Below are 25,228 nucleotides of genomic sequence, written 5' to 3'. Positions count from 1 at the left end.
GAAAAAAGTCAGCAAGCAGAAACATCAATGTCATACAAGACAAACTGAAATATTGCTGCAATGGAATCGCTTTGGGTGTTGTATGCCAAACATCGCAATGATCAGGGTCTAAAGCAATGCAGCCATGATCTCTGGAATGTTGGGGACTACATGCTACTGGTTTTGTTTGACAAACACAAAACAACAAAATTACATAGCCATAATGACCTTCTCTGCAAAGATAAGTGTGATTATCATGATTGAACTTTAACAGGAATGAGAAAGGTAATATCAGTGATTTAGCAATGGCAATAGACTAATACTTTTCTGCTACATATAATTGAAATTCCTTGATCCCATGGATGCCTCTCAAGATTTGTAGTTGTTTTCATCTATTCAAGAGAAATTATATTTCTCAGTGAAGTTTACCTATTTGCCACGTTTCAATATTCCAGACCAGAGTAGAAACACAAAGCAGTAGAGTATAAAGGGCTTCAGTCCTCTGTGTTACTACACAAAGGATGTCAGACACTTGATATATTTCTATGACCATATAAAAATCTCTACAAAAATATCATCTGCAAGAGAAGTGTTTACCATACAGAGGCACTAGCATATCATCCCACAGAGAGTACCCTCTAGACTATGCTTCATTTGAACAGCATGATCCATCCCAGGGACTTTTTGACAGGTGACTAGCAATAGCCATGGCACCTCCCATGGCGAAGCGGACGAAGGTGTCCCCAACAAGGGGTCCCATGGCATACAAGCCAGGCTCCTGCAACGTTTCCATGGTGTAGGGGTCCACACTGACTGGATTCTGCTTGCAGCTGATGTCCTCTCGCTCCTCTCCAAGGTGGAGGCCATCCTGTGGGAGGTAAGAGAGATCCGGCTTAGCTCCAATCAGTACTGTCACCATGGAGACAGGGATGCGCTGGGTGGAGTCGTCGCCCTCAATGGTGACGAGCAGCTCCTTGCCAAACTCCAGTACCCTGTGCTTGGGGAGGGGAGTGTAGCCTTCCTCCTGGATCTCTCCCCTCATCATCTGGAGCACATGGTGGTACTCAGGGTACACCACCTTGGGCAGCTTGCTCAGCGTGATGGCTGAGTCACGAGGGGACCGGCGAAAGACATGCACCACTGGTATCCCCGCATTCCTCGCCATGATGATGGCATCAGCTGCTGTGAGTCCCGATCCTATCACCAGCACCGGGTAGGAGTTCTGGCTCAGATCCCCTTCTTGGATGGCCGACTCCAGGTACTTCAAGTCATACCGAACGTAACGGAAGTCGTCACCCGGGACATTTAGTCGGTTTGGTTTTCCCAGCATTCCTGTTGCCATGACAACATTTGGGGATAACACAGTAAAGGACTGCTTGCAGCCACACCCGGGATTAACGTTCACACCCTTGATCTCAAAGAGATTCTCTCCTTGGTATTTGCAGCATCTTTGGCAGCGGATCTCTGGCTCACCACTCTCACTGTTAATAACACGGCGACCTTTGAGGCGACGGACTGATACCACCTTGGTGTAGGGCACAAAGTAGTCGACAAGCTTCTTCTTCTTCACATAGGCATCATAATAGTGGGCAACCTCCGACAGCGTGGCTCTGCGATGGCTGGTCTTGGCAGCTGTTTCACTGTGAGTTTCCCTGTCAACGTAACAAAAATGATGGATACATTATTGGGATTGCATCGTCATAAACAGGCACCATAGCAGTGGAATGCAATGTTTCAGACTAACAGCTTGAGCAGCTGACAAGCCTTGACCTAAATTACGATTTTCCTGGCATGAGAACTACATACAAGCCACAGAATTGGCCAGTACGGGAGCCTAACGACTCACGACAAGCCAGCTGACAAGACTCATATTCAGATACTCTGCTAAATATTTCCATATTGAGTAGTCATCACAGTGCCAAAGCACAACACCTGCTTGTCTGTCTGTCTGTCTGTCTGTCTGTCTGCCTATCACTGTATCTGTTAATCTATTAATAATTTCCATACCTGTATTCTGCAGCCCATTCCTCAAAGCTCATGTCAGGTAGCTCCATCCATGCCCCAAGACTTAGAGTCAGCACAGAGTCATCCATTTGCTATGTAAAAAGACATGAAAAAACACCAACACACATCAAGCTTGCTGCAGACATCAAAACATTACACAAGTGATGCATTTTACGGTGACTTCATTTTCACAAATGTCACAAGTTATTTGAATATTTGCAGAATAAACAACACACTACAAGAATGCCTCTAGGCAAACATGCAATGTTTGTGTACAGCACCACTGGTACATAATGCCTATACCTACGGGTCTGACTGCATGCAGGCAATGTATGACAAAATTAATCAAGTACTTGGGGTGCTAGCATGGCTTTATTAAATATTTCTATTTGCCCACAAGGAGGAATATACATTTCACAGAGAGAAATTTGTTGGCTACACATCATTGCACAGGATAGTAACAGGTCATAACACACAAGTGTAGTAGTATGAGCACGTGCACTACACTCAAAATGCATCCTTCATAAATGACAGTTATTGCGGATGATGTTATTTTGCACTACAAAACAGCAAAATGTATGCAGGGATATGCCTATGGTGGAACATAAGATGTAGCACTTGAATTCTCGAATGTGTTTACTGTGTTTTTGTCAAGTGTATGATACAAGCACCCAAAGACCACTGCCACATACGCTGATCTTGAAATAATGAAGGAAAAAATAATAGCAGCACTAATGCATGGTGATACAGGTGTTTTTATTTCATTTTATTTATTCAATCTTTATTGGAAAAGCTAATCTTGAAGAAGGCAAGACATTGCTAACTTTGCTTTCTGAAAAGGGGTAATGTTTATTCCTTGATTCACTGAAGTGGCACATGATCGTTAATTCAACCTCTCATGAACTTGTCCTTCATATCCCAGTTTGTAATGACATATGTCTGCAGCAGTTGTGAGCTCAAGACAGGTGGAATGACATAAGGTAATTAAGACTGTCCTTAACTTCCTGGTAAGACTAACCGCAGACTGAGAATGAAAACAATGCATTAGTTTCTTTCTCGTCAGCTCTTGAGTGACGCTGGGTACTACGCATACGGTAAAAATGAAAGTAAATCTCTCTCCAATTAGAACTGATGTCACCTGGTTAACACTTGTTCTTGTTATTGCTGTCATAAGTAATTTATACTATAGATGGCAATCACCAAATCTTGCAATTGTGACTGCATTGTTCCAGAAAGATTCCCCCACCGCATCACGGATAAAGCAAAAATTGTTAAAGCGAAAGTGATGGGATCCTTAACAGGATACCAGAACCAGATAAGATCTGAGGTGCAGGCAACAGTACGCCTTTATTGCATGGCAAACTTACATCACACACTTTTCTTTAGTACCGGTATTTCAATTAGAACACCTTGTCTAGGTCACTGTTGTCAACAACAAGAAAAAGAGAGCATGTCATGTGAATTTAAGCTTACTGAATGCCATACCTGCGGCACTTGCTGCAGAAAGGATAGAGTGGATGCCGATATTAGCCTTGATAATATGATAGTCCAATGTGGTCTCAGTTCCTTTTTTTAAAAAATGGTAATTCAATGGGTTTTCTCTCTGTTTGTTTGGTCTTTAAGCATAACAAGCTACAATGCACTCATGATGCAACTGATAAAATTATCGCTTAGCCAGGCAACTGTCATATATCACTCACTCAGCATTTACATGCAAGTACAAGCAAGGAGTTTCAAGCTCCTTGGTACAAGTGCCCCTGGTAACCTTTAGTTAAACAGTAGATGTCCTGCCCTAGTTTCCCTTGCAGTTCTTCCTTACGGTCCAAATTATTGTATTTTCTCTCACTGCATTGTATATCATCGCAGCTCACATCCCCACATAAATTTTATTTTTACTATAGAGCGTAGCTGTTATTGTGCTGGTACAGACTTTACACAGGATACCGTAAGACAGGGTTCGAAATTGGCGATGGTCCGCTGGCCATTGGCCACCCAAAATCACGTCGGACTAGCTAAAAATCATAAAATTCTGAAGTTACTAGTTCGTCTGGCTAGCCAAAATGTTGCTTCAGTGTCAAAATTGATTCTAAGTAGTCCGCCTGGCTAGTTAAAAAAAAAGTTAAGTGCGACCCCTGTAAGAAAAGAGCATTTGATACGTAACTGGTATTATCATGAAAAGGCAAATACCTAATAATCTGAGTGATTATTTTGTGGGCTCATAATTTGGAAATACTGTATTTAATCATGACTCAAGGCTACAGCCACAGGATACTCTGCATCTATACCAAGATTAGATTCAGCTGTCACTGTATACACAGCCGGGCCCAGGTATTGCAAGATCATGAATTCCGTATCATATCTTGGCTTTACCTTTGTCATGTGCTACTTTAACATGGCCACAATTGCTGCAGAGGTAGTGTAATAGGAACAAGTTTGTATACCAGCTAAACCTGTTTATGCCACCAACTAATTTTCTGTGGAATGAGGATGTGATGGATAAAAATGCAATTACTGTGATACTTTCTAATCAAGAATGCCAAGCAATTTGCTGAATTTTGTTATTTTCATCACTATATTTAATCTTTGTGTGTCTGTGTGTTGACATGGTAAGGCAACAGCCAAGAATATGTCATGCTTACTTACACACCACAACTCAATGTGGTCTTCTGTAAACTTGATCACAAATTTGACAGGTAAACCCTGCCTGGGCATAAAAATAATCAATCATTATCCTGTGAAACTGCATAAAAGGGTTAGATATCAAGTGGAAGCCTTTTAGTATGTCGACTCAAATTGGAAACAGAAAGCAACAACGTGTAAAAAGTTCATGCCTCACCCACATCTATCCCACCGGCCATCATCTCCCAACATAAATGACAAAGAATCTCAAAAATTCAAGGACTTTTTCATTGATCACTATAAAGGCTGCCTCACCATGGCAAATAAAAAAAGAATACCACCGGTGGTAAGCAGACAAGTGGGTCAGGGTAGCCAATTTGTATACATTAACTTAACCTCAATGCAGCCAAGTACACACTGCAGCATGACTTTGCTGGATAGAAATGAAATGTGCTATTATTCCAATGACCTCCCAAATGATACATGGTCTTGAATACACAAAAATGTCTGCCGCGCGCTGAGGGAAAAAAAAAGTCTTGTTTTCACTAAAAACTGGGGAAAAAGATAATGAAATTCATGCAAGCATGCAAGCACAAACAGAATATGAAGAAAACATGATATGGTGAGAAGGATAAAAAGACAAAAAAGAAAAAGAAAAAGAGGAATATAACCTATGGGGTACATGTATTGCCTTATACAATGGCAATAGAAAGAAAGTGTATAAGGCACTGTTGAAATATCAGTCAAATGCTTTTGATATCCAAATTACACCAGATGAATATTGTGTGTGTGTGTGTGTGTGTGTGTGTGTGTGTGTGTGTGTGTGTGTATGTGTATAAGAGAGACAGCACTAGGTACTTCTGTGAATGTTTCAAAAGTGAATGCTTAGTGATTCACATATCATGCATCCCCTATGGCCTTCAATGGCAGCCATAGAAATATAAGCTAAGTCAAATATGCTGTGATGTCTCTATTTTTCTTACTTTGACGACAAAAAATTGTTTGTCATGCCATTAGACACAGTGAAGACTAACACTGCTCATATAATAGAAATCACATTAAATGATATGTGTATTACTTAGCCATATCAGAAGTAGACTGGTCTCGAACACAGTAAGAAAAAAGAATGCTGTCAATGCTGATGATCGCAAGAACTATACAAACCTGCCATTGATGCAGTACATAGTTTTGCTACTTCATGAAATGAATATGAGTACTGTTCCCATCTGAATCACTACACGGAGAACTAGCAAAACATTTTTTGTATGGATTCAAACACTCAATCAAGAGCACTACTAGCTTACAAGAAGAAGAAGAAGAAGAAAACCTGGCAAAGGCAACTTCAGTTTAATTAAATGTCCTCGGGAAATGCAGTATTTTTTCTTGTATCAAAATTTTGTTATAGCCATACAAAAACATTATATACTGTACATATTTATGATAATTTTGGAACCTGAATCTTTATTTCCTTGTAACAATATCCTGTTCATTATAACTGCGTTCGTTATAAAGGAAAAGGAAAAGCACTGTATATGGAACTCACCCACCAGGATCCCCCTGGTCGCCCGCTGCCCAGCACGATGTGGTCGACAGCCTTGGTAGAATCATGCCTCCATTCCAATCGTGACTTTTCCTCTTCACCGAGGTCAGCCGCAGGATGGAAGAGGGAGTCGAACAGGAGGGCCACAGGGTTGTGTGATCGCCCTTCTAGACCATCACTCAGATACTCCAGATCCTATTGAGAGCATTAATCACATTCAATAATGAGAATCAAAATGGGGTTCTACTTTCCCTGAATGTCACACTCCCATCTACACTATTCATATTCCTTCATAAGTAACAAATTCTACACTTTTCCTACACTAACAACTAACTATTACACCGGTATTTACACTCCTGGATATTACACAAAGGCATAGAGTTGCTTGAAAGCAATTTGGCAAACACCATAAATGGTCCTGGATGTTCATAGTGTCATCAATCTCAATCTGCAGAAGCTTCATTCAAATAACCAATGTCACCATGTCCACAGCATCTTGCTGGCTGAAGTATCAATTGAAATGGATGATGGGCAAATGTATTCCCCTGTACTGATTTGAAATATAGTTTTTTGTTTGTTTTCTATTTGTTTTGTAATCTGCCACTACCACTGCCTTGGAAAAGTTGGAAGATGATGCATCTGTTACCTAGATGATAGTATCTTTTTTTTATAGTAAAGGAAAATGTAACACACAATAATATCAATTCCCATAAGCAAACATGTGAATTAGTACAGGAGTACTACTGCATTGTATATTGGGTATTCCCAAAGTCAGTCTCTGTCATACTCGCATGTCTACAATTGGTTAACCTGTCAACTAAATGTGACTTCTTTTATCTTTTCTTTAAGCACTGTTAGGACATTGTATGTTCACCCAACTTTGCTTAAACAGAGGAAGTCTTCTTCATTATTCTTTTTTGCGGTGATCAAACAAGAAAACAAGTGACAGAACTGAATTTAAATTGCATCAACAGGAACAAATCCTGACTAAATATCCTACTGGTGTTATGCTAAATTCATGGGAAATTGAGGCAGTACCCCAAACCTTTCCATTCTTTCTTAAATGCACTTTGGCAAAATATAATCTCAATAATAAATTGGATCTTAAACGAACAGTTTGCCTTTACTAGTACTGCAATAGGTACAATGTTCAAATTTCAATGTTTAACTGGTGCTGTTCATGGCTCAAGTCCTTGATGCAACTTGATATGAAGTCTTATCAATATGAGCAAATCACACAAGCTAAACTGTACACTTACAGCTGATAAAAAAGCGACTGAGTGACAAGCATAAGTTTAGAGTCAATGCGATAACAGCAAATTATCTGTAATAAGCATTATAGTTGTCAATATCTAAAGGAATTAAGTATTGGTTGAGGTGAAGATTCAGCTTTGAATTTGTTGTGTTATACTTAGAAAACACTTCATGAAATGTTACACAGCATACAATTCTAGGAGGAATTCAAAGTTTATTTGATAAAAATTGGTTTTGAAATGGCTAAGATATCCAAAAAACAAAGTAAAATGAAGCGATCCTAATAAAAGGTGGGCCCCACCTTTTATCATTAACTGCTTTTTGTTTTGGATTATAGAGATATATCTACTAAGCAATTTCAAAACCCATTTTCAACAAACAAACTTTGAATTCCTCATATAATATATGCTCTTTTGTTCGTAATCTTGAGACCTGAAACTCCATCTCGACTAAAACGGTACCATCCCTTTAAATACGAAACGTGGAAAGATGCAAGTAAAGTTGTCATCACATCTGGTACAAGCACCATTCATAGGTAATATGTACAATGCATGCCACATGCAGTATGACGTTTGCAGCATGATTGTAAAGGCTCATTGCAGTATATTACAATTTTGTTCTTGAATTTGTCCCTTTGTGCTTAAGAACAGCCACTAGATTGATGACACATTCCAAATGCTGTATTGTATCATATACACTGTATGGAATATAAAGTGTCACTTCAATTTGGAATGCATAACAAAACTTTTCTAGCATAATAGAGCCTCCATAGATGGCAATACTTGATCACTCATCAACAAAAATACAAATGTATATCCTGAACGGGTATCACACATAATATGCAAGCACTGACTCTGTATTGAATTAAGTTTTCTAAAATACATATTACCACAATTTTTTTCTACTAATCAGTATACCTCATTGATTTAAACATTTGCTGTCACAGTCCCTGCCACACCTTTATGCTCTTTTAAAGTTAAGCAAAGAGGCTCTACATATCAAATACACGGTATGTGATATCTTATTTTGCGCTGAGAGTGAAAATTTCATGAGTGCAAGTGTAATTGTTCTGAAAAAAAATCAAACAAAGCAGGAAAGGAAAGTAAATTGGGTTAGCTACAATGATAAAAACATGCCATGTCTGACATTAGCACCCTTACTAAAGTGTACGGTTAAGTCTGAGCACAAGATTTCTCCAAGCAGTTTAGCATTCTCATCCCCTTTTGACAAATTGCAAATACTGGAATCCCTTTTGTAAATATTTGGGTAGAGGTACAAGCCTGTAGCTTTAAGATACCACCTCTGACATTAAGAATGCCACTTTGAGAGGGCCCCAATGGAAGACATTACACAAGTACTGCAGGTCCACTGCTAAAGTGTGCATAAAAGTTTTAGTCAAGGCTCTGAAAGAAGACTAGGCAGACATTACATAAGAAGTGTCTCGAACTTTGCATGATGCAGCACTCTACTTGTATGTCACTTGTTAACATTGCATAAGTAACAACCTTGATACAACTCTTCACATCTGAACTTATGACCTATCTTTTCCACCAATTTTGTGAATAATATGTGACAAATACAGGGAGCTGGGCTACTTTGAATGTTCTTTACAGACAAATGGTGATACATTATGTTTTGCATCATCATCATCATATTAAGTATCAGTTATACAATTTAGCATTATACATGGTAGAGGCTCTTGATAAGTTTGCAATCAAAATGAACCAATGGTAAATTACTGAGATAAAGCTCAAATAAACGATGATAATAATAAGGTCTTATTTATCCAGGGTAGCCTCTTCAGTGTTGCCACTGCTCTACCAGAGGGCCCTGCCATTATTAGTACCCCAGCATTGCCAGGTACCCATTATACATCTGGGTCGAGAGGGCATGTGTGTTGTAGTGGGTAAAAGCATCTTGTCCATGGACGTAAGCACTGGGTGGAAATCGAACTTGGGTGCTCCGATTGGGACTCAGGAGTCTTATCCACTATGTCACAGCGCCCCCACCTTAACAATGAATTATTTTCATTCTACATTATGAATCATCAGCACTGAATGAAAGAATACTGAACCATAATACAGCTTAGATGGTTGTTTCTCAGATTTGATGGGCCAAGAAGAAATTCCAATAAACAAAGAAATAGAACTGAATTTGCACATGGTCTTGTAGAAGGACAGTTAAGAAAGCTATCAAGAATTATATTACAGGAGGCGCTGTTAACATATCTCCAAACACACTGAAGTGCTTTAGCAAGTCTTCCCGGGGCTCATGCACAATGTTATTATGTTTCACCAACAGTCTCTGATAGATACTATCGGAATCATCAAACACCCACTGCGAATAGCAGTGAGTTGAAAGTGTGTTTCACATCACATGACAATTTTTTTTTTCTCTCTTGAGATATTAGTTAATCAAATACTCACCAATTCCAGGATGGACTGGTCTGTCTTCCCTTCAAGCTTGAGTTGTAGCAGAGGATTAGGGTGTGGCTGACCAGTGAAATATGGCCGGTTACCAGACAACAGATAGGACAGGCATATTCCTGATGGTCCGTTACCTGCAATCAGCAAATTTTCCATTAAAAAGCATGATATGATTGCAACTTGTAATTCTGTGTGATTATGCTGACATCACTTTTCCCCCATTCCTTGTTGTTATTGTTGTGATCTTTTTAAGGGGGAAGAAGCAAAAAATGTGGGGGGGGGGGTTGGGGTTAAGCTTATAAATGAAACATAAATCTTTGCTAGAATTGGGTATGTAGCCTTTTCAACGATAACTCTGCCTGAAAGCCTTGCTATGATCACGATACTCAAAAGGAACCTCACACAGACAATTACGTGTGAGTGTAAGAGGGGCGAGGCATCATGGGTAAGACATACAAAGTGTATAAAGTATGTACAAGATTAATACTTTGGGTGGAAATCAGACTCAGGCCAGCAATTACAGTACTTTCAATATGTTCTTCTGAGTATCACATTTTATGAGTCCCTGTTTCAAACAGTACAGATATTATGTTTGTAGTCCTATTCCCAACACATGTTTCGAATCACATTAAGGGCAATTGGGGGCAGGTCAGATGCTAAAATGAGCCTCCTTTTCAATTATAAACTGCCAATAACATCTCACACAAAAACTAAACTGTAAACTTCATGACCTGCTATTAAACAGTACTGCTTGTACACACACACACACACAAACAAACACACACAAACACATACACACATTCAAAAGTATGCATGCAGGCACAACACACACCTCTGTTTCTTGTGCATGGTTTATGTCAGCTGAATTGCATTCCCAGTATAATTTCACTTTCCATCAAACCCATCAGATGAGAAAAATACACACTCATATTCAAGCTAGACATTGGGATACCAATTGGAACCATGGGTGTTCAAAATGTGATCTGCAATATATACATATGATTACATTTACATAATTCAGCTTTTCTTTCAAGCACACATGAGTAGCTCGATTAGCATGGCTAGAATATGTTTCTATAGTATAAACATTTATACCAATGAATTGTTTGGGTTGTCTGATGGGGTTCTATGATTCATGATTACACTTTAGTACAGCATAAGAATGACTTAGGCCTTGAGAGAGAGATTATACTGCAATTACTAGATGGAATTCAAAGCTGTTGGATAATGTTTTCATGGTGTCACAAATTCATTAGACTCCATCAGATTACCACGCCAAATGTTATTCATACACTGCAATGCCCATAAATTTGACATTCTCTGATTTAGATCATTCCTTATGAGACATGAACATTATAGATAGAGAGATTACACTCTTCTATTTGCAACAATTGTGAGAGATACATTTGTAACTTGTCTATAGATACATTTGTACAGTGCATTAAATCACAGGTTTCTACCCAGCACCTTAAAGATAATAAAAAGTTTTGGTACCTCAAAAGCTTCCCTGAATTTCCTTGTCTTGGTTTGTGTTTCGGGTTAAAGTACGTTGTCTGTGAGAATTACTCGCCCCAAAGTGCTCTCATGTCTTAGTAATCATGCAATAATGGTTTCGTACCAGAGCAGACGCTGTACAGCGTCGATAAATATTGTACGAAACCACTGACTGCGACCAGCAGCGTGCAGCCCATTGTACGCATAGCTAACTGCGACCAGCAGCCCCATACGCAGAGCGTAATGGGGCTTCGCATTGTGGCATTCAGGATCATGACAGAATTAGTATCGCGGGTAAATGTCAACGTAAAATCCAAAAATTTCTTCGATTTGAAGACTTACCAATTAAGTTGAAGTATTGAAAACAGGCTTCGAACAACGTTTGGTTCTGCCAATAGTCCCTTTCTGTTCGAATTGATGACTGAATGTGACTCGGTCGAGAGGACCTTGGGAGAGCTACATACACTGGATACTATGGCCAGCGCATGCGCACACAAACATCTTATCCGTTCATGGATTTGAAATTTGTGCGCATGTGATGTGTTCGCAGGCACTGGCTGTAGTATTCAGTGTACTGTATGTAGCTCTCCTAAGGTCCTGTCGACCGAGTCACATTCAGTCATCAATTCGAACAGAAAGGAACTACAAGTTTTGTATAGGCAGAACCAAACGTTGCCCGAAACCTGTTTTCAATACTTCAACTTAATTGGTAAGTCTTCAAATTGAAGAATTTATGAGATTTTAAGTTGACATTTACCCTGCGATACTAAATCTGTCATGATCCTGAATGCTACAATGCGAAGCCCGAATACGCTATGCGTATGGCACTGCTGGTCGCTATGCGTATGGGGCTGCTGGTCGCAGTTCATTGCATGATTACTAAGACATGAGAGCACTTTGGGGCGAGTAAGTCTCACAGTGTTAATTATATGAAAGGTACTTTAACCTGAAACACAAACTTAGACAAGGAAATTCAAGGACACTTTTGAGGTACCAAAACTTTTTATTATCTTTAAGATTATATCGACCAGAGACAATCTCCTGTCTTGTAAGTTGTAGGCCTATAGCACAATATGCCTCATTAATACCATTTGGTGACCATTGCTACAAATGCGAATCACACTGGGTTGGTATCATTGGCATACGTTCTCTTGTGCAGGTATGTGGAAGTACTATTTGACTGTGGAAGCACTCTGCTCTTTGCGATGAACTGAATGAAGTGAGATCTTTTACATTACTTGTGCATTCTAAGTAAGGATTCTTTCACACCTCAGACCTCAATTTAATGTCCTATCTGAGAAACAGGGCTTTCTCCTTCTTTCTACAGGAGACGGCATGCTTCACAGTATGATCTACCTGTTAAAGACAAGTCCTGAATATACATGGGCAAATGTCTATGGGAAATGCAGAAAATCGGCCGATCCTATAAAATAGGTTAGAACATACACAACAGCACTCAGCTAGACCCAATGGCCCAAATTCACAAAGGTGGTACAGTTGAAAGCATGGTATAAACCATGGACAAAGACCATAGTTTTTTATTGGGCCCCAAGTGTCGCATGGCCAATTTCAAGATGAAATCAGTCATTTTGTCGATGAAATGTTCATTTCCTTACGAAATATAACATTTCGTTAGGGTGGGATTTCAGGGAGCACGCGAACGATTTGCGAAGGATGCGAATGGCAAAATCCAGCATTCGTATTTTAGTCTGCAAAAGTACACCAAACGAACGTGAGGGTTCGGAAGCGTCGTCAGTTGTTCGCGAATGTCGTTTTTACTTCAGCGAGAATTTCAAAAAAGTTTGAAATTTTCTGCGAACCTTTTCCGCACACTTAGTCGGAATTTGCTCGTGAATTGTTCTCGAAAGTGTCTTTAAAGCTTTGTCATAGGCGCAAGACCTTCGTAAGACACGCGCGATATTCGCAAAATGTTCGTGAAACCCCAAATAGACTCCGAAACTTTGGAGAATGTCTCGCGTATGTTACGCGAAATCTGCGAAGTTTTTCCGATCATTTTACGACGTAATCGCAAACTGTTCGCGTACCTTTTGAGACATTCTCGCGAACGTTTACCGCACGTTTGGGGGATGTATGACTTATACGTTATCTACAGATAAAAATCGTAGAATACATCTAAACATCAAAGAATTATTAACAACTATAGTAACAAAAGAAATTAAAAACTAGCAAAGAGAAAGAAATGTTTGATATACAAACTGTAATATACCAAAAAAAAATCGCAGAATACACTTGAAATTAATCTCAAGTATGTAAAATTTCATTTGAACTATAGAGATTATGTGTGGGAGGAACTGCTAAAAAATCAAATGCTTTACTAGTGGAGATAGGAAAATGTAGGCAAGCACACGATAGAGAAATGAGAGAAAAAGAAAGGAAAAACAGAGCAAAGAAAAAAAAATCAACTGAAGACAGCTTCCACCTCTCCTTGGGTACATTTTCTCCCATGATTATTGAAAATTTTTCGTTGTTCGCATTTCCGTCGCGTGTTCTTCGTGTACGTAACATGCTGTACTTAAGCAATGATACACACGACATTCGCACATACGTCGTGGAAACTTCGCACAAATTGCGCAAGAATAGTTTTCGGCTTCATTGTCGGAACACATTCGGAGAAAAACTTTTCCGAATGTTGGATTTTGTCATTCGCGTCCTTCGCAAATCGTTCGCGTGCTCCGTGAAATCCCATCCTTAACAAGATGTCATTTGTCATAAGACAAGCGAAGTAATTTACTATTTCGTACTGTATATTTTAAATGACTCCTTTTCTGAACAGAAATGTGCCATTCTAGAAGAAATTAAATTTATTTTTGCACTAGAACAAGCATACATGCACATCTGCCCATCTCATTTTCCTTAATATGTTGAATAGATCTTGACTTCCAAACATAATGTCTAAACGTACTGTGGTTTGTCTACTGTCCTCTAGAGCAAGTTATTGCTCATTAACCTGATTACTATATTGATGGATAGCAGCAACTACTTGAGTGTTTGTGGCAGCTTAAAGACAGTATGACAAGCTCACAACTGAAAATCAGTACTGCATTCCTGCTCTAGAACAGCTCATGGTAGCTTGTGACAACTTGTGACGTAGAAATATTATATAGCATGCACATTGAGACAAAAATGTAACTTAATCTGATAGTAGAGGCCCTTTCTCATAACGTACCCAGAGAAGGCCCACGAAATTTGAAGGGGGGGGGGGGGGTGGGAGTAGAATAAAAAAAAAATACCATTTCCTAACTGCTAAATTTGTTGGGTTGTGGAGTTTAAACTTGTTCAACAAGGAGCTTATTTCAATGTCAAATGAATCTCTCTGGACTGTAACAGTGGTATTCAAGGCTGAAGGAAGAGGGTAGGGAGCCAGCACCTTTAAGTCCAGGCTACAGCCACATCATCCAGGGGCTGACCCCCACAATAATGCAATTTCACTGTGCCACGGAACACTGGATGTTCCTCTCCACTTCCTGCATGGCCCTTTGCGGCCCTTTGCAGCCCTTAACGGCAGCCAGCCAGTTGTGACAGCTAGATGTATTGACGATGGCGTGACATGATGCATCTGGCACCGGTGGTGAACAGGTCAGCCTCAAAATGAACGCTGATACACTGGTCTTGTTATACAGTTGGTGTATAGACGAGAAAGGATGCCATGACACCACATATGACCCCCTTTCCCCCAGCCAAGAGGACAACTAAGGTGAAACTTCTTCTACAATGTATTGCATTAAAGTGAGTACAAGTGCAGGCTAAGTTGTGCACACGCCCACACTGTCATCTTGAGAAGATCTAAACTGTAGTACAGCTCTCTTGCAGCATGACCCTTACTTAATATGTTGTTTCATGTAACAAACAATGAGTTTTCACTTTCAAAATCATATTTGATCTGCTCTTATTTTGAATTTTCCTTTTTATGGTTTTATTAGGCAGCTACTATTTGTATGCACCATTATTGCAGACATGTCAGTAAATCAATTTGTTGTACATTTAAGACACTGTTTACCATGTGGTATTCAATCTAAAAATTGCCCAACAATACTGACTGTACAATAATGATGTTTAAATAGTTGAAAAAGAATGAAAAGAGCACTCTTTACAGTATGTTGGGAAAATTATGCTATCACTTTAAAGATATCTAGGGACAAAATCACAATGCTTCTGAAGTTTCTCCACTCTCAAGTACAATTCATTTATAAACACTTCTGTGTGCAGATAGTGTTGTAAAATAAAAATTGTACCCAGTAAGTTGATACATGACATGTATGATAATCCAGACACTCACATTTCATCCTTTCTTTAGAGCATTTGTAATCATAATTTTTTCCTGAATATTTAGTACCCGGTACTTAATTTATACCATATCAGAGATACTGGGAGCACACAGGACCTTGCAGCTCAGATTTCTTTACTGGAAACATTGGTCCATATTTAGTTAAAGGTAAATTCCACACTGAAAAAGTCTGAGATATTGGATTCCATTCTCATCTTCATACAATGAGTAAATAGAAATACAGCACATGCATGTACAGTTGTAGGTACTGCTTCAACAGTTAACAAATACAATTTGCCAAATGTGTGGACATTAAAATAACACAAAAACAAAACATGATTGCATCATATTTTCCTACTATTATAAATTGACTTGCCAAGACTAAATATTAAAAGAAGAAACTGCCACACAGCAGGAAAATACTGTTGCTTTCCTTATAAGTTCCATATTCATGCAAGAGAGCACCCCTTCCCCTTATCAAGGGACTAAAATATTATCAAAATTACATTGCATCGGAACAACACTTAATTAAATACAAAGTCTGACATCAATTTCAAGTACAGTGTACTTAATCAAGGAATGAAATAGTATACAATATGTCATCGATCAAACAGTACCAACTAATGTACATTATGATTACTTACTCAATAGGTATCAAAACCATACAAAATAAAAAAGAGAGATGATGTTCTCACAAACATAAATCCATCAATCCAAAAAATGCAAAGTTGATATCATAAATAGTGTCAATCCATACAAATCATCTCAAGCCATTAAGGCTTTAGTGTTTATCCCATGCTTAACTGTTTCCTGCTCAGTCTATAAAGCTCTGTCTATCCATGCTTCAACTTTCCCTGTGAGATGGCAAATCTATGACTAGATTCTGAAACAAAAACAAATAAAAAATATTAATCTTATAATATACCACCTTAAACTCAAGGAGAGCGACTTAATTAAAGTATTTCAGCAAGTTATCATCAATTACATCACACCTGAAGGAAATCACCTCTAGTCTTAAGTTAAAACAACAGAACATGAACCAAGTCAATCAGACACTGAAGACAAAACTTATTTTTGTTGAATACTAGTAATTCACACATCTTCTCATCTTACCTATGATAAGCACGGGTGTGTAGTAGGGTTCCTTCAGTGCGTGGTTCTCCCGCGTCCTCCCAGATTGGTTTCCACAGCCTTCCCAGTGGGAATCAAAGTCACAGTCGCTGTAGCAAGGGGAGTGGTCCTCTGAAGCCATCTAATTAATCGCAAAGGCAGGCAGGGTAAAAGTCTTGCCTCAACAGGGCAGTGAGGAAATCATACTTCCAATGACTTTCAGCTCCTTGGCACTTTGTGAATACAATTTTACATGCACGAGATTTGGTTTCACTAAGTTTCAATTTGATGACAGCTAGGGCAGTCGTTGTACAGGGAAAATGAGATGAATACAAAATCAGACGCTTTGGAGGTGAGGAGTCAAGGCTTTGTCAAAGAGGCAATCATGCATGCATAATATTTTTACGAAGACTAATATCCCACTGATAGTAAGTATCATCCACCATGTAAGTGAAGATCTCCTGTGATAGAGCTGTGGGTCAATCGATGCAGAGGTTGCCCTAGTTTCACTCCTCTGAATGCGACTCAGCCCCACGCTCAAATCTATCTGGGAGGGCAGTGTTCACAATGTCGTCGTGCCTTTCCCCTCTGCTCTCCCCTGCACACACCCTTGGACTTGGAGGATGGCCTCAGTGGGATGACAGGCGACAGAGCTCTCAGCACAGCCTTCACCTAGGCCGAGGCAGCCTCCTTCTGGATGCAACAGACAGCGGAGGGTTGCACGCGCAGACTGAGTCAAGAGCTGGAGCAATCATTTTGCACCCACACAGAACTGCACCTCAGAAATGAAAAGGATCTGGAAGAAGAAAAAAAATGACACACACACTATAAATATTTCGTAGTGTGACAATGGACTGTTCATTCAGTGGATGGATGAGCCGTACAGTGACAACTACAAATAGCTCTGCACTCCTGCACCGTCAATTGACCAATCACAAAGAGGCCGTGCACCCTGATCATGAATAATTCATGAGCACAAATTCTGCTGACTCACAGCACAATCCAGGCATTGGGTAAACACTCCAATTTGTATACAGAATTGAAGAATGCCTCACAATTCTTGCCAAAAATAGAAGAGACAACGACAAATATGAAGTAGTGTTGCATGGAAAGACATCATCCAGCTGGTGATGGGTCAAATATTATAATATTCCTTAAAAAATCCATCACAAAATGACAATGAATTTAAACTTGTGATACTGATACAGCACACACACTACCCATCAAACCATGTGTCACATTAAAGCAGCCACGCAGGCAGTGTGGACTGAATCCTGCTAAGATAAACTTCAGTTTATACAACTGTAAATATGTAAATACGCTGTACCTATAGATATTAATTACTATTATCATTATTTCGGTTTTATTTCCACAGGGTAGTCTCATCAAATCCTGCAGATCCTGCTCTTTCAGAGAGCCCTGTCATTAATAGAAATACATAAACATTCATTGTAACTCACAATGACATTCAATATAACATATAGTAGGGTTCTCCAGAGATTAAATGGACTTTAAACAGGGTAGTAAATCCAAGACTAGAAATGTCGCTATGGCGACTGGTATGCCTCCGCCATAATACATGATTCTCCTAATAGGTCTAAATAGTACATGTGGACAATGTGTGATTACATTTTCACAAATTGGCAAAAATGTTGAAATGACAAGTTTGTCACAAATGTGTTGAATGCTCACCTTCCTTGACCTCGGTTTAATTGGATGAATAGGAGAGCATGCATTTGGGATTTACGGACTTTAACTTGACTTTGACCCATTCATACGTTTATGCATTGAGTAATTTTCAAGGTATGGAGAAAAAGTGCAATTTCTGTATTGAATAGTAAATTGTTACCATTTTCATCTGGCCTTTGACCCTAAAATTCATAAGATAATCACGGTCAGGCAGAAGATGCATGAATATGTAGTACGTTTCAAGATAACTTGAGCCACTTCCGAGATATGGAGGAAAAACTTAGTTCAGCACTTTCACTTGATCTTTGACCTTTGGACCTTTGAGGCATAAACAAAAGAAAAAAAAAACTTTCCAGAGAATCTCTATTAGGTTAAATATGCAAATACCTAGTGTAAAAAAAATAATAATCCTGCTGGCATTGCATAAACATGAGGGAAATATTTAGTCAAATTTTGAAGTGTTGCCCTTAACCTTTGACCCCTGACCTTTGACCCCATGAACCCTAAATTCTCTAGATAATCACTGCCAGTCAGTACATGTATATATGCTATGTTCCATGAAGAGACCTTGAACAATTTCCAAGGTACAGAGAAAAAAGGTGAAGTTTTAATATTCTTACTTGACCTTTTGACCTTTGACCTTTGACCTCATGACCCAAACTTTCACCAGAGAATCTTGATTGGGTAATACATGTATACACTAAGTTTCAAGAAAATATCTTCAGGCATTGCATAGATATGATGGAAATAGTGAAATTTTATGTATTTGACCATGACCTTTTGACCTTTGACCTTGAGCATGTGCGCCCAAAAGTTGATCTGTCGATAGGCACAACTTCACCCCTAATACACATACATGCCAAGTTTCATTAGGATACCTCAAAAGGTTTTGAATAGTTACCTTGTCCACAAAATTCATTATGGACGGAAGGACGGACGGACGGACTGATAACCCAAAAAACATAATGCCTCCGGCACCACTTCGTGGCGGAGGCATAAAAATAGGTAACCTTTGCAGTCAATTTAGGATAAATTGATTGAGCTCACAGTTCAGTTGTTACAGCACAGTCATTAATAAACATTTAAAGGGAACACAAACCCAAAGAGCAATGTGGATTGGGTAAAAGCATTAACATTTTTAATTAGTAGAACACATCAGTGAAAGTTTGAGGAAAATCGGACAATCGATGCAAAAGTTACGAATGTTTAAAATTTTGGTGTTGGAACCGCTGGATGAGGAGATTACTAGAGGTTAATGACGTATGAGTGGACAACAGTATAAAGAAAATATAGAAGGAATTCCACAAAAATTCACTTTTCCAGCAAAATGAAAGAGTACTTGGCTAACCGCTTTCAGAAAGCAGGGGTAATAAGTGTTACCCCTAACTTATATGTCAGTATCAAGTTGATGGAATGTGTAATTTTCATGAACAATGAATTTTTATTGAATTCCCTTTATATTTTCTTTATATTGTAGTCCACTCATACATCATAACCTCTAGTAGTCTCCTTACCCAACAGTTCCAACACCAAAACTTTAAAAATTCATAACTTTTGCATCAATTGCCCGATTTTCCTCAAACTTTCACTGATGTGTTCAACAAATGTTACTGCTTTCACTCAATCCACATTGCTCTTTGGGTTTGCATTCCGTTTAAATGTTGTGATGTTTTTATACCATGTTTTGAAAACATCTGGATACCTGTATCATGTCTGTTCTATGAAACTATTCCAAGTGTATTACTCAATTTGCAAAGAGAGTTTCTTTGTTTAACCCATTCAGGACCAGTCCCGAGTATACTGGGGCAGGTGTCTATGAGAAATGCATGTTGCAGCAAAATCAGCCCATCCTCAACGGGTTGTGGAAACATGTTCATCCTACATGGATGACACATTATTATCTGAATGTTAAAAGTCAATGAAAATCATAAAATGTTAATTCACAGGAGGATTATGCATTTTATACATTCGAGACAGTTGATGTTGTATAAGTAAGACCATGAAATAAGCTGGCTGATGCTAGTATCAAACATCAATCATTAAGTTACAAAACATTATACAAATATTCTCTCAATTTTCTTATATAAAAGTCTGTGTCAAAAAGAGAGCAATCAACTTAAATTTGACTCAGTCCTTTTTGTACTCTAAACATGATGAAATAATTTCTGTCACATTTTCCAGCCCAAAACTGATTCACTGTCCTGCTCCAGTTGCATAATCATTACGCATTCTATCCCACTCTAAAACACAATGTAAAATTGAAAAGGATGGAATATGCTATAGTTGAATGATTTTATACTGTAAAACGAGGAATTTTCGCGTGCATTTTAATTTCGCGAATTTCGCGAGCGCCAAAATTCGCGAAATTAAAATGCATGCGAAAGCTTTTGTCTACACTACATGCATTGAATGTCAGTAGCAATTCGCGAAAATTTCATGCCACGAAAAAGGCTGTCGGCTCCAATTCGCGAAAATTTCATGCCGCGAATATAACATGTTTTACGGTAGTTAAAGGGTGAAGGCTTTCTTTTGACTAGAGGCAAGCCATTGTCTACAGCAGCTTCGATGGCACATGTTTCTGCATGTGTTAAAAAAAAGACAACACGTGATCTTATCAAGTATGTGATAAGCAATAAGCAGCATCTGATATTGGTGGCTGATGATCCCCATCTTTAAAACTGAGAAATCTCTAGTCAAAACAATAGAAAAACAATTATCAGAATAAATAGAATCATCAACTTGAATGACTCTCATTAGAATGACAAAGGGAACAATAGACTTGAAGTTTTCTTGAGATATGTTTGTATGTTCTAGTTCTTTATACGCGAACAAAATTTGGCAGGGTTGCTGAGGTCAAAAAGCAGTATTGAGGCATGACATTTTGCAGCATGAGTGTATGTGTGTGTTTTGTGTTTTGTGTTTTGTTTTTGTTTTTCCATTTTATTTAGTAAGGATTGAGAAAAAGTTTGTCAGGCATGTGAGCGTCAGAAAAGACCTTCATCTTCCAATGTAATCTATTAAATATAGGCTTCAATCTAAATTTGCAACCAAGATGGCCATGTACCTGGTACCTACTTGGTGTTGCTTGAATATATGATCAGCTGGTCATATCATAGGGCATACAGTGTAAGTCCTGTACGTGCCTAAAAAATTTAATGGCACAAATACAAAAAAAGGGGGGAAATTACATGTGTGTGCATTTGGAAGTGTGTCAGTGTTATATATTCAAGCTCAGTAACTGTATATTTTGCAGAGGATTACGACATGAACAGAACTAAACATGACTATACAACACTTTTTAGGCCCATCTTCACCTTCCAATGTAGCTTCAGAAATAAACTTGACCCTAATTTGCATAATCAATGTAGCCATCATTATTTCATCAGCTAGCCATTATTACCTCTGCCAAGGCAGGAGGTTATGTTTTTATCGGCATTAGTTTGTTTGTCTGTCCGCAAAATAAAAAAGGTTGTGAACGCATTTGAATAAAAGTTGATAATGACACAAGGAATAGATGATTAACTTTTGGCAGTGATCCATTAATTTTTTGTGGGTTTTTTGAAGGATTTGTTTTCTTTTTTGCAGAGAGGGTCAATGAACTTGTGGGTTCAAGCTGCACGTATTTCAGGTTTGCATACGCGCACTACAGCGCGTGCTCCGTTTAGGAGAGGCACTGCGCAGCTGGAAGCTGATGACCCAAAAGGCATCTACATCTGTATATTGGGAAACTGGGCGATTTTCAACATGCGTGTATGGGTGGAAATGAGCTACCTGGTGGAGGTCTGCGCTCTCCGAGTGCTTTTCTAGTTACAGGGCCTGTATGATATGATAAGCTGGTCCCTTTCTTTGTGCCTGCAACATTTTATGGCATTTGGAGCCATGTATACGTGTACTTCCCAAGCTACAAAACAGACTGAAGTTGCAGGCCTGTGTCAATGTAGCCCGACCAGATGCTGTGCGATGCTTTATACAGCGACAGGGTTGTGTATAGTTAGTATCACTGTTACAAACTGTATACTTTGCAAGAGGATTTTAACATCAACAAAGTCAAGCTGTGACATAGTTTGTAGGAGAGCAACCCCCTCCCCCCCCCCCCAAAAAAAAAGAGATACCGGTATCGTTTTATAGCAAAGGACCACCACCCATGCCGCGAGGGCTTCAAGGGCAAGTATCCTTGAGTGGTTATAATTTGGTCGCGATTTGCCGATGGTGGCGGTGGAGAACACCCTAGCACTATACTTGATAATAATACCATCTCAGGTTTTATAGACTTAAAAAAAAAAAATAATAAAAATCTATTCATACATATCACTCATATTTGTGAGAATTCAGGTAGAGTTAGGTACATTCCGCAATGGTTACATTGCAATTTCTTATTCTATACTTCATTATATCTCTGTCATTTGTCATATTTTGACTAAAAATCAAATCTGCAAAACAGTAACACTTCTTCATTTTAGTTTCTAGTTCACTTTACTTTTACTTTAAATACTAAATTCTGGAACAATGCTGTACTAGCCTGTAGTAGGTCAGAGCCTGTTCGTCCATCAGGATTGTATCCTTGGCTGCTCTTGATCCTTTCATTAATATAGCCTGGGCTACTCTCATTCAAACATGTATCTTAAAATCCTAAATTCTATGGGACATAGAGTATACACATGGCAGGGAGGGGGCAAAAACTGCTTGAGACCAAGGACCTATTAGTATAGTATGTAGTACTTCTTACACATAGTCGTTTAGTCGTAGTCAAATACACAGTTCTTCCAATTATGCTCGTCCAGTCTATTCTAATAATCTTATAAGAATTAACAGAGCATGCCGAGACCACATGCTTCATGAAGTTCTGGAAGAGAATTGTACATTCTGACCACAGTACTTCCTTACATGAAATTTACATGATCTAGCAATTAGCATGTTCCGTTTTCCAACTTACCAAGCTTCGACTCTTCGAGTGACCATGAGTTCTCCACCACTGTTCATTTACAACTTAGTGTCAAACTTAGTGTGATAATTATGACCATACAAATAATTGTACACATCGATATATCATCATGATCATTACATTAATTGTGTCCCCTCTTTTTCATCTGTAACCGAGCATGTGAGAGAAGGGAAGGATAGGTAACACAGACAAACTACTACAAACCTTGAACTCCAAGTAGCCTATGACAAATGTCTAATTGAATCATTCTCTAGTGGCCCTTCTTTGCTTTGAACACTTTTTCAGACTCCTTTACTTAGCTCTCCCTGCCCTCGTTTGAATGGTGTCGATCTATTAAACGTCTATTGACTAGAGATAATTTACAGCCTGGCCATATCAATATTCCTTGATAGCAGGGCTGCCAACTCTCACTCATTGAGAGTGAGACTCACTCATTTTGGTCCTTTCTCACTCTAAAACTTTATTTCATTTGCATGCATTTCTATTGATCTCACTCATTTTGACTCCTAAATTATACTTGTAGCATTGGCCTATGGCTATGGGAGTCTCACTCTCAACTATAGACCCCGGCGCGGGGCGCTGTAACATCGTATTGGGGTCGCTGCTGCGGTTAACTCTCAACTAGTTTCCAATGTTGGCAGCCCTGGATAGCTTAGGTCTTACATTGCCTTTTGAAGTAAAGGTTTTACGTTTAATATCCTCATCACCTAGTAACACTGAATAGTTTTTTTGTTTTTTGTTTTTTGCAACAGCTTGTGAATTGTGGTGGTCCATGAAGTTGAACGTCAAATGAGAGTAAAACACCAGTCCCAGAATAAGCAGATCTATTTCTAGACAGAAAGATCCGTCTGTCCGGAGGACTCTTGTATATTTTGCCATTAACAACTGATCTCCGGGAGGGGATCCGTGAAGCCAGACGCAGTCTCCGCGGAACATTCCCCGACGGACAGATACGTACAGACCGATCTTTCGGTCAAATCTCTTTCTATACCTAGATCTAGTACCTTGGTACGTACAACGCGGCGTGTATTATTCAGCCAAGACGACGTTTGCAACACATATCGCTAGATAAAGAATCTCATGTCGTTTAAAATATTGATTTATACTCACATTCTGTTCCAGTGACAATGACAGTGTTTTTCGGTTCAGACAATTCAATAACTCAGCAGACATTCACATCCACACCCCCATCTGAGGATTCAAGAGATCACAGCGCTAGCGAGCGGCGGCGGTACATGAACGATCATAGCATGTATACTCCTTGTATGGAGACGAGAAAGTATTGCTTGCGTGCGTGGTGCACTCGCGCTGCGCACGATTCCTCATTATGTATGCCCGATCAATGTCTGGTGCTCACGTGCGACGACAAATCGCCGAAACACGTGCTGTGAAGAACCAACTGTATCGATAGCACGGGGACCACTCATCGTGTTGAAATGTGACAGAATGAGAGATGAAAATGTACATACGCGTACTTAGTAATATATACCGATGGTTTGGAGTAGAAATATTATGAGAGAAGAGGAAGGGAACATTTTCGAAACTGATTTCATTACAGAGGGGGAAAGCGATGTAAGATCAACACCAATATATTTGAAATTTCTGAAAGAAAAAGCGAGTGTAGTGTCATTTGTATCGGTTGATAGAATTAAACGATCGAATTTTTGGGTTTTCTCTCAAGGAGATAGAGAACATTGACCAAGATGTACATTGATTAAATAGACGATTACGAGAGTTTCAATTTAATCTGGTACACAGCATTGTATATACAAATTAACATCTCTTTCGGTTCGGTACTCTTTTCAAGTAATGTATGTTCTTTGTTGTGAAAAAGAAGAAGACACATACGAACAATCATTTTATATTTGCAAGCACGTGAAAATAAT

General features: G+C 39.0%; 1 protein-coding gene across 1 annotated transcript; it reads right to left on the bottom strand.

The window, feature by feature from the left end:
• Window positions 1-24,578, bottom strand: LOC139744929 (oxidative stress-induced growth inhibitor 1-like). The gene is made up of 6 exons (XM_071655343.1): window positions 24,453-24,578; window positions 16,715-17,507; window positions 9,823-9,956; window positions 6,146-6,337; window positions 1,987-2,075; window positions 1-1,631 (listed from the first exon to the last, which is right to left on the bottom strand). Exons 2-6 carry the CDS (start codon window positions 16,851-16,853, stop codon window positions 623-625), a joined length of 1,563 nt encoding a protein of 520 aa, XP_071511444.1. The 5' UTR covers window positions 16,854-17,507; window positions 24,453-24,578; the 3' UTR covers window positions 1-622.
• Window positions 24,579-25,228: the final 650 nt, after the last annotated feature.

The sequence above is a fragment of the Diadema antillarum genome, unplaced genomic scaffold (assembly GCF_040938485.1).
Source record: "Diadema antillarum isolate AM-2024a unplaced genomic scaffold, OU_Dant_1.0 seq00001221_RagTag, whole genome shotgun sequence".
Lineage (NCBI taxonomy): Eukaryota > Metazoa > Echinodermata > Echinoidea > Diadematoida > Diadematidae > Diadema > Diadema antillarum.
The sequence above is the reverse complement of the archived record's forward strand: the minus strand, read 5'-3'. Positions and strand labels throughout refer to the sequence as shown.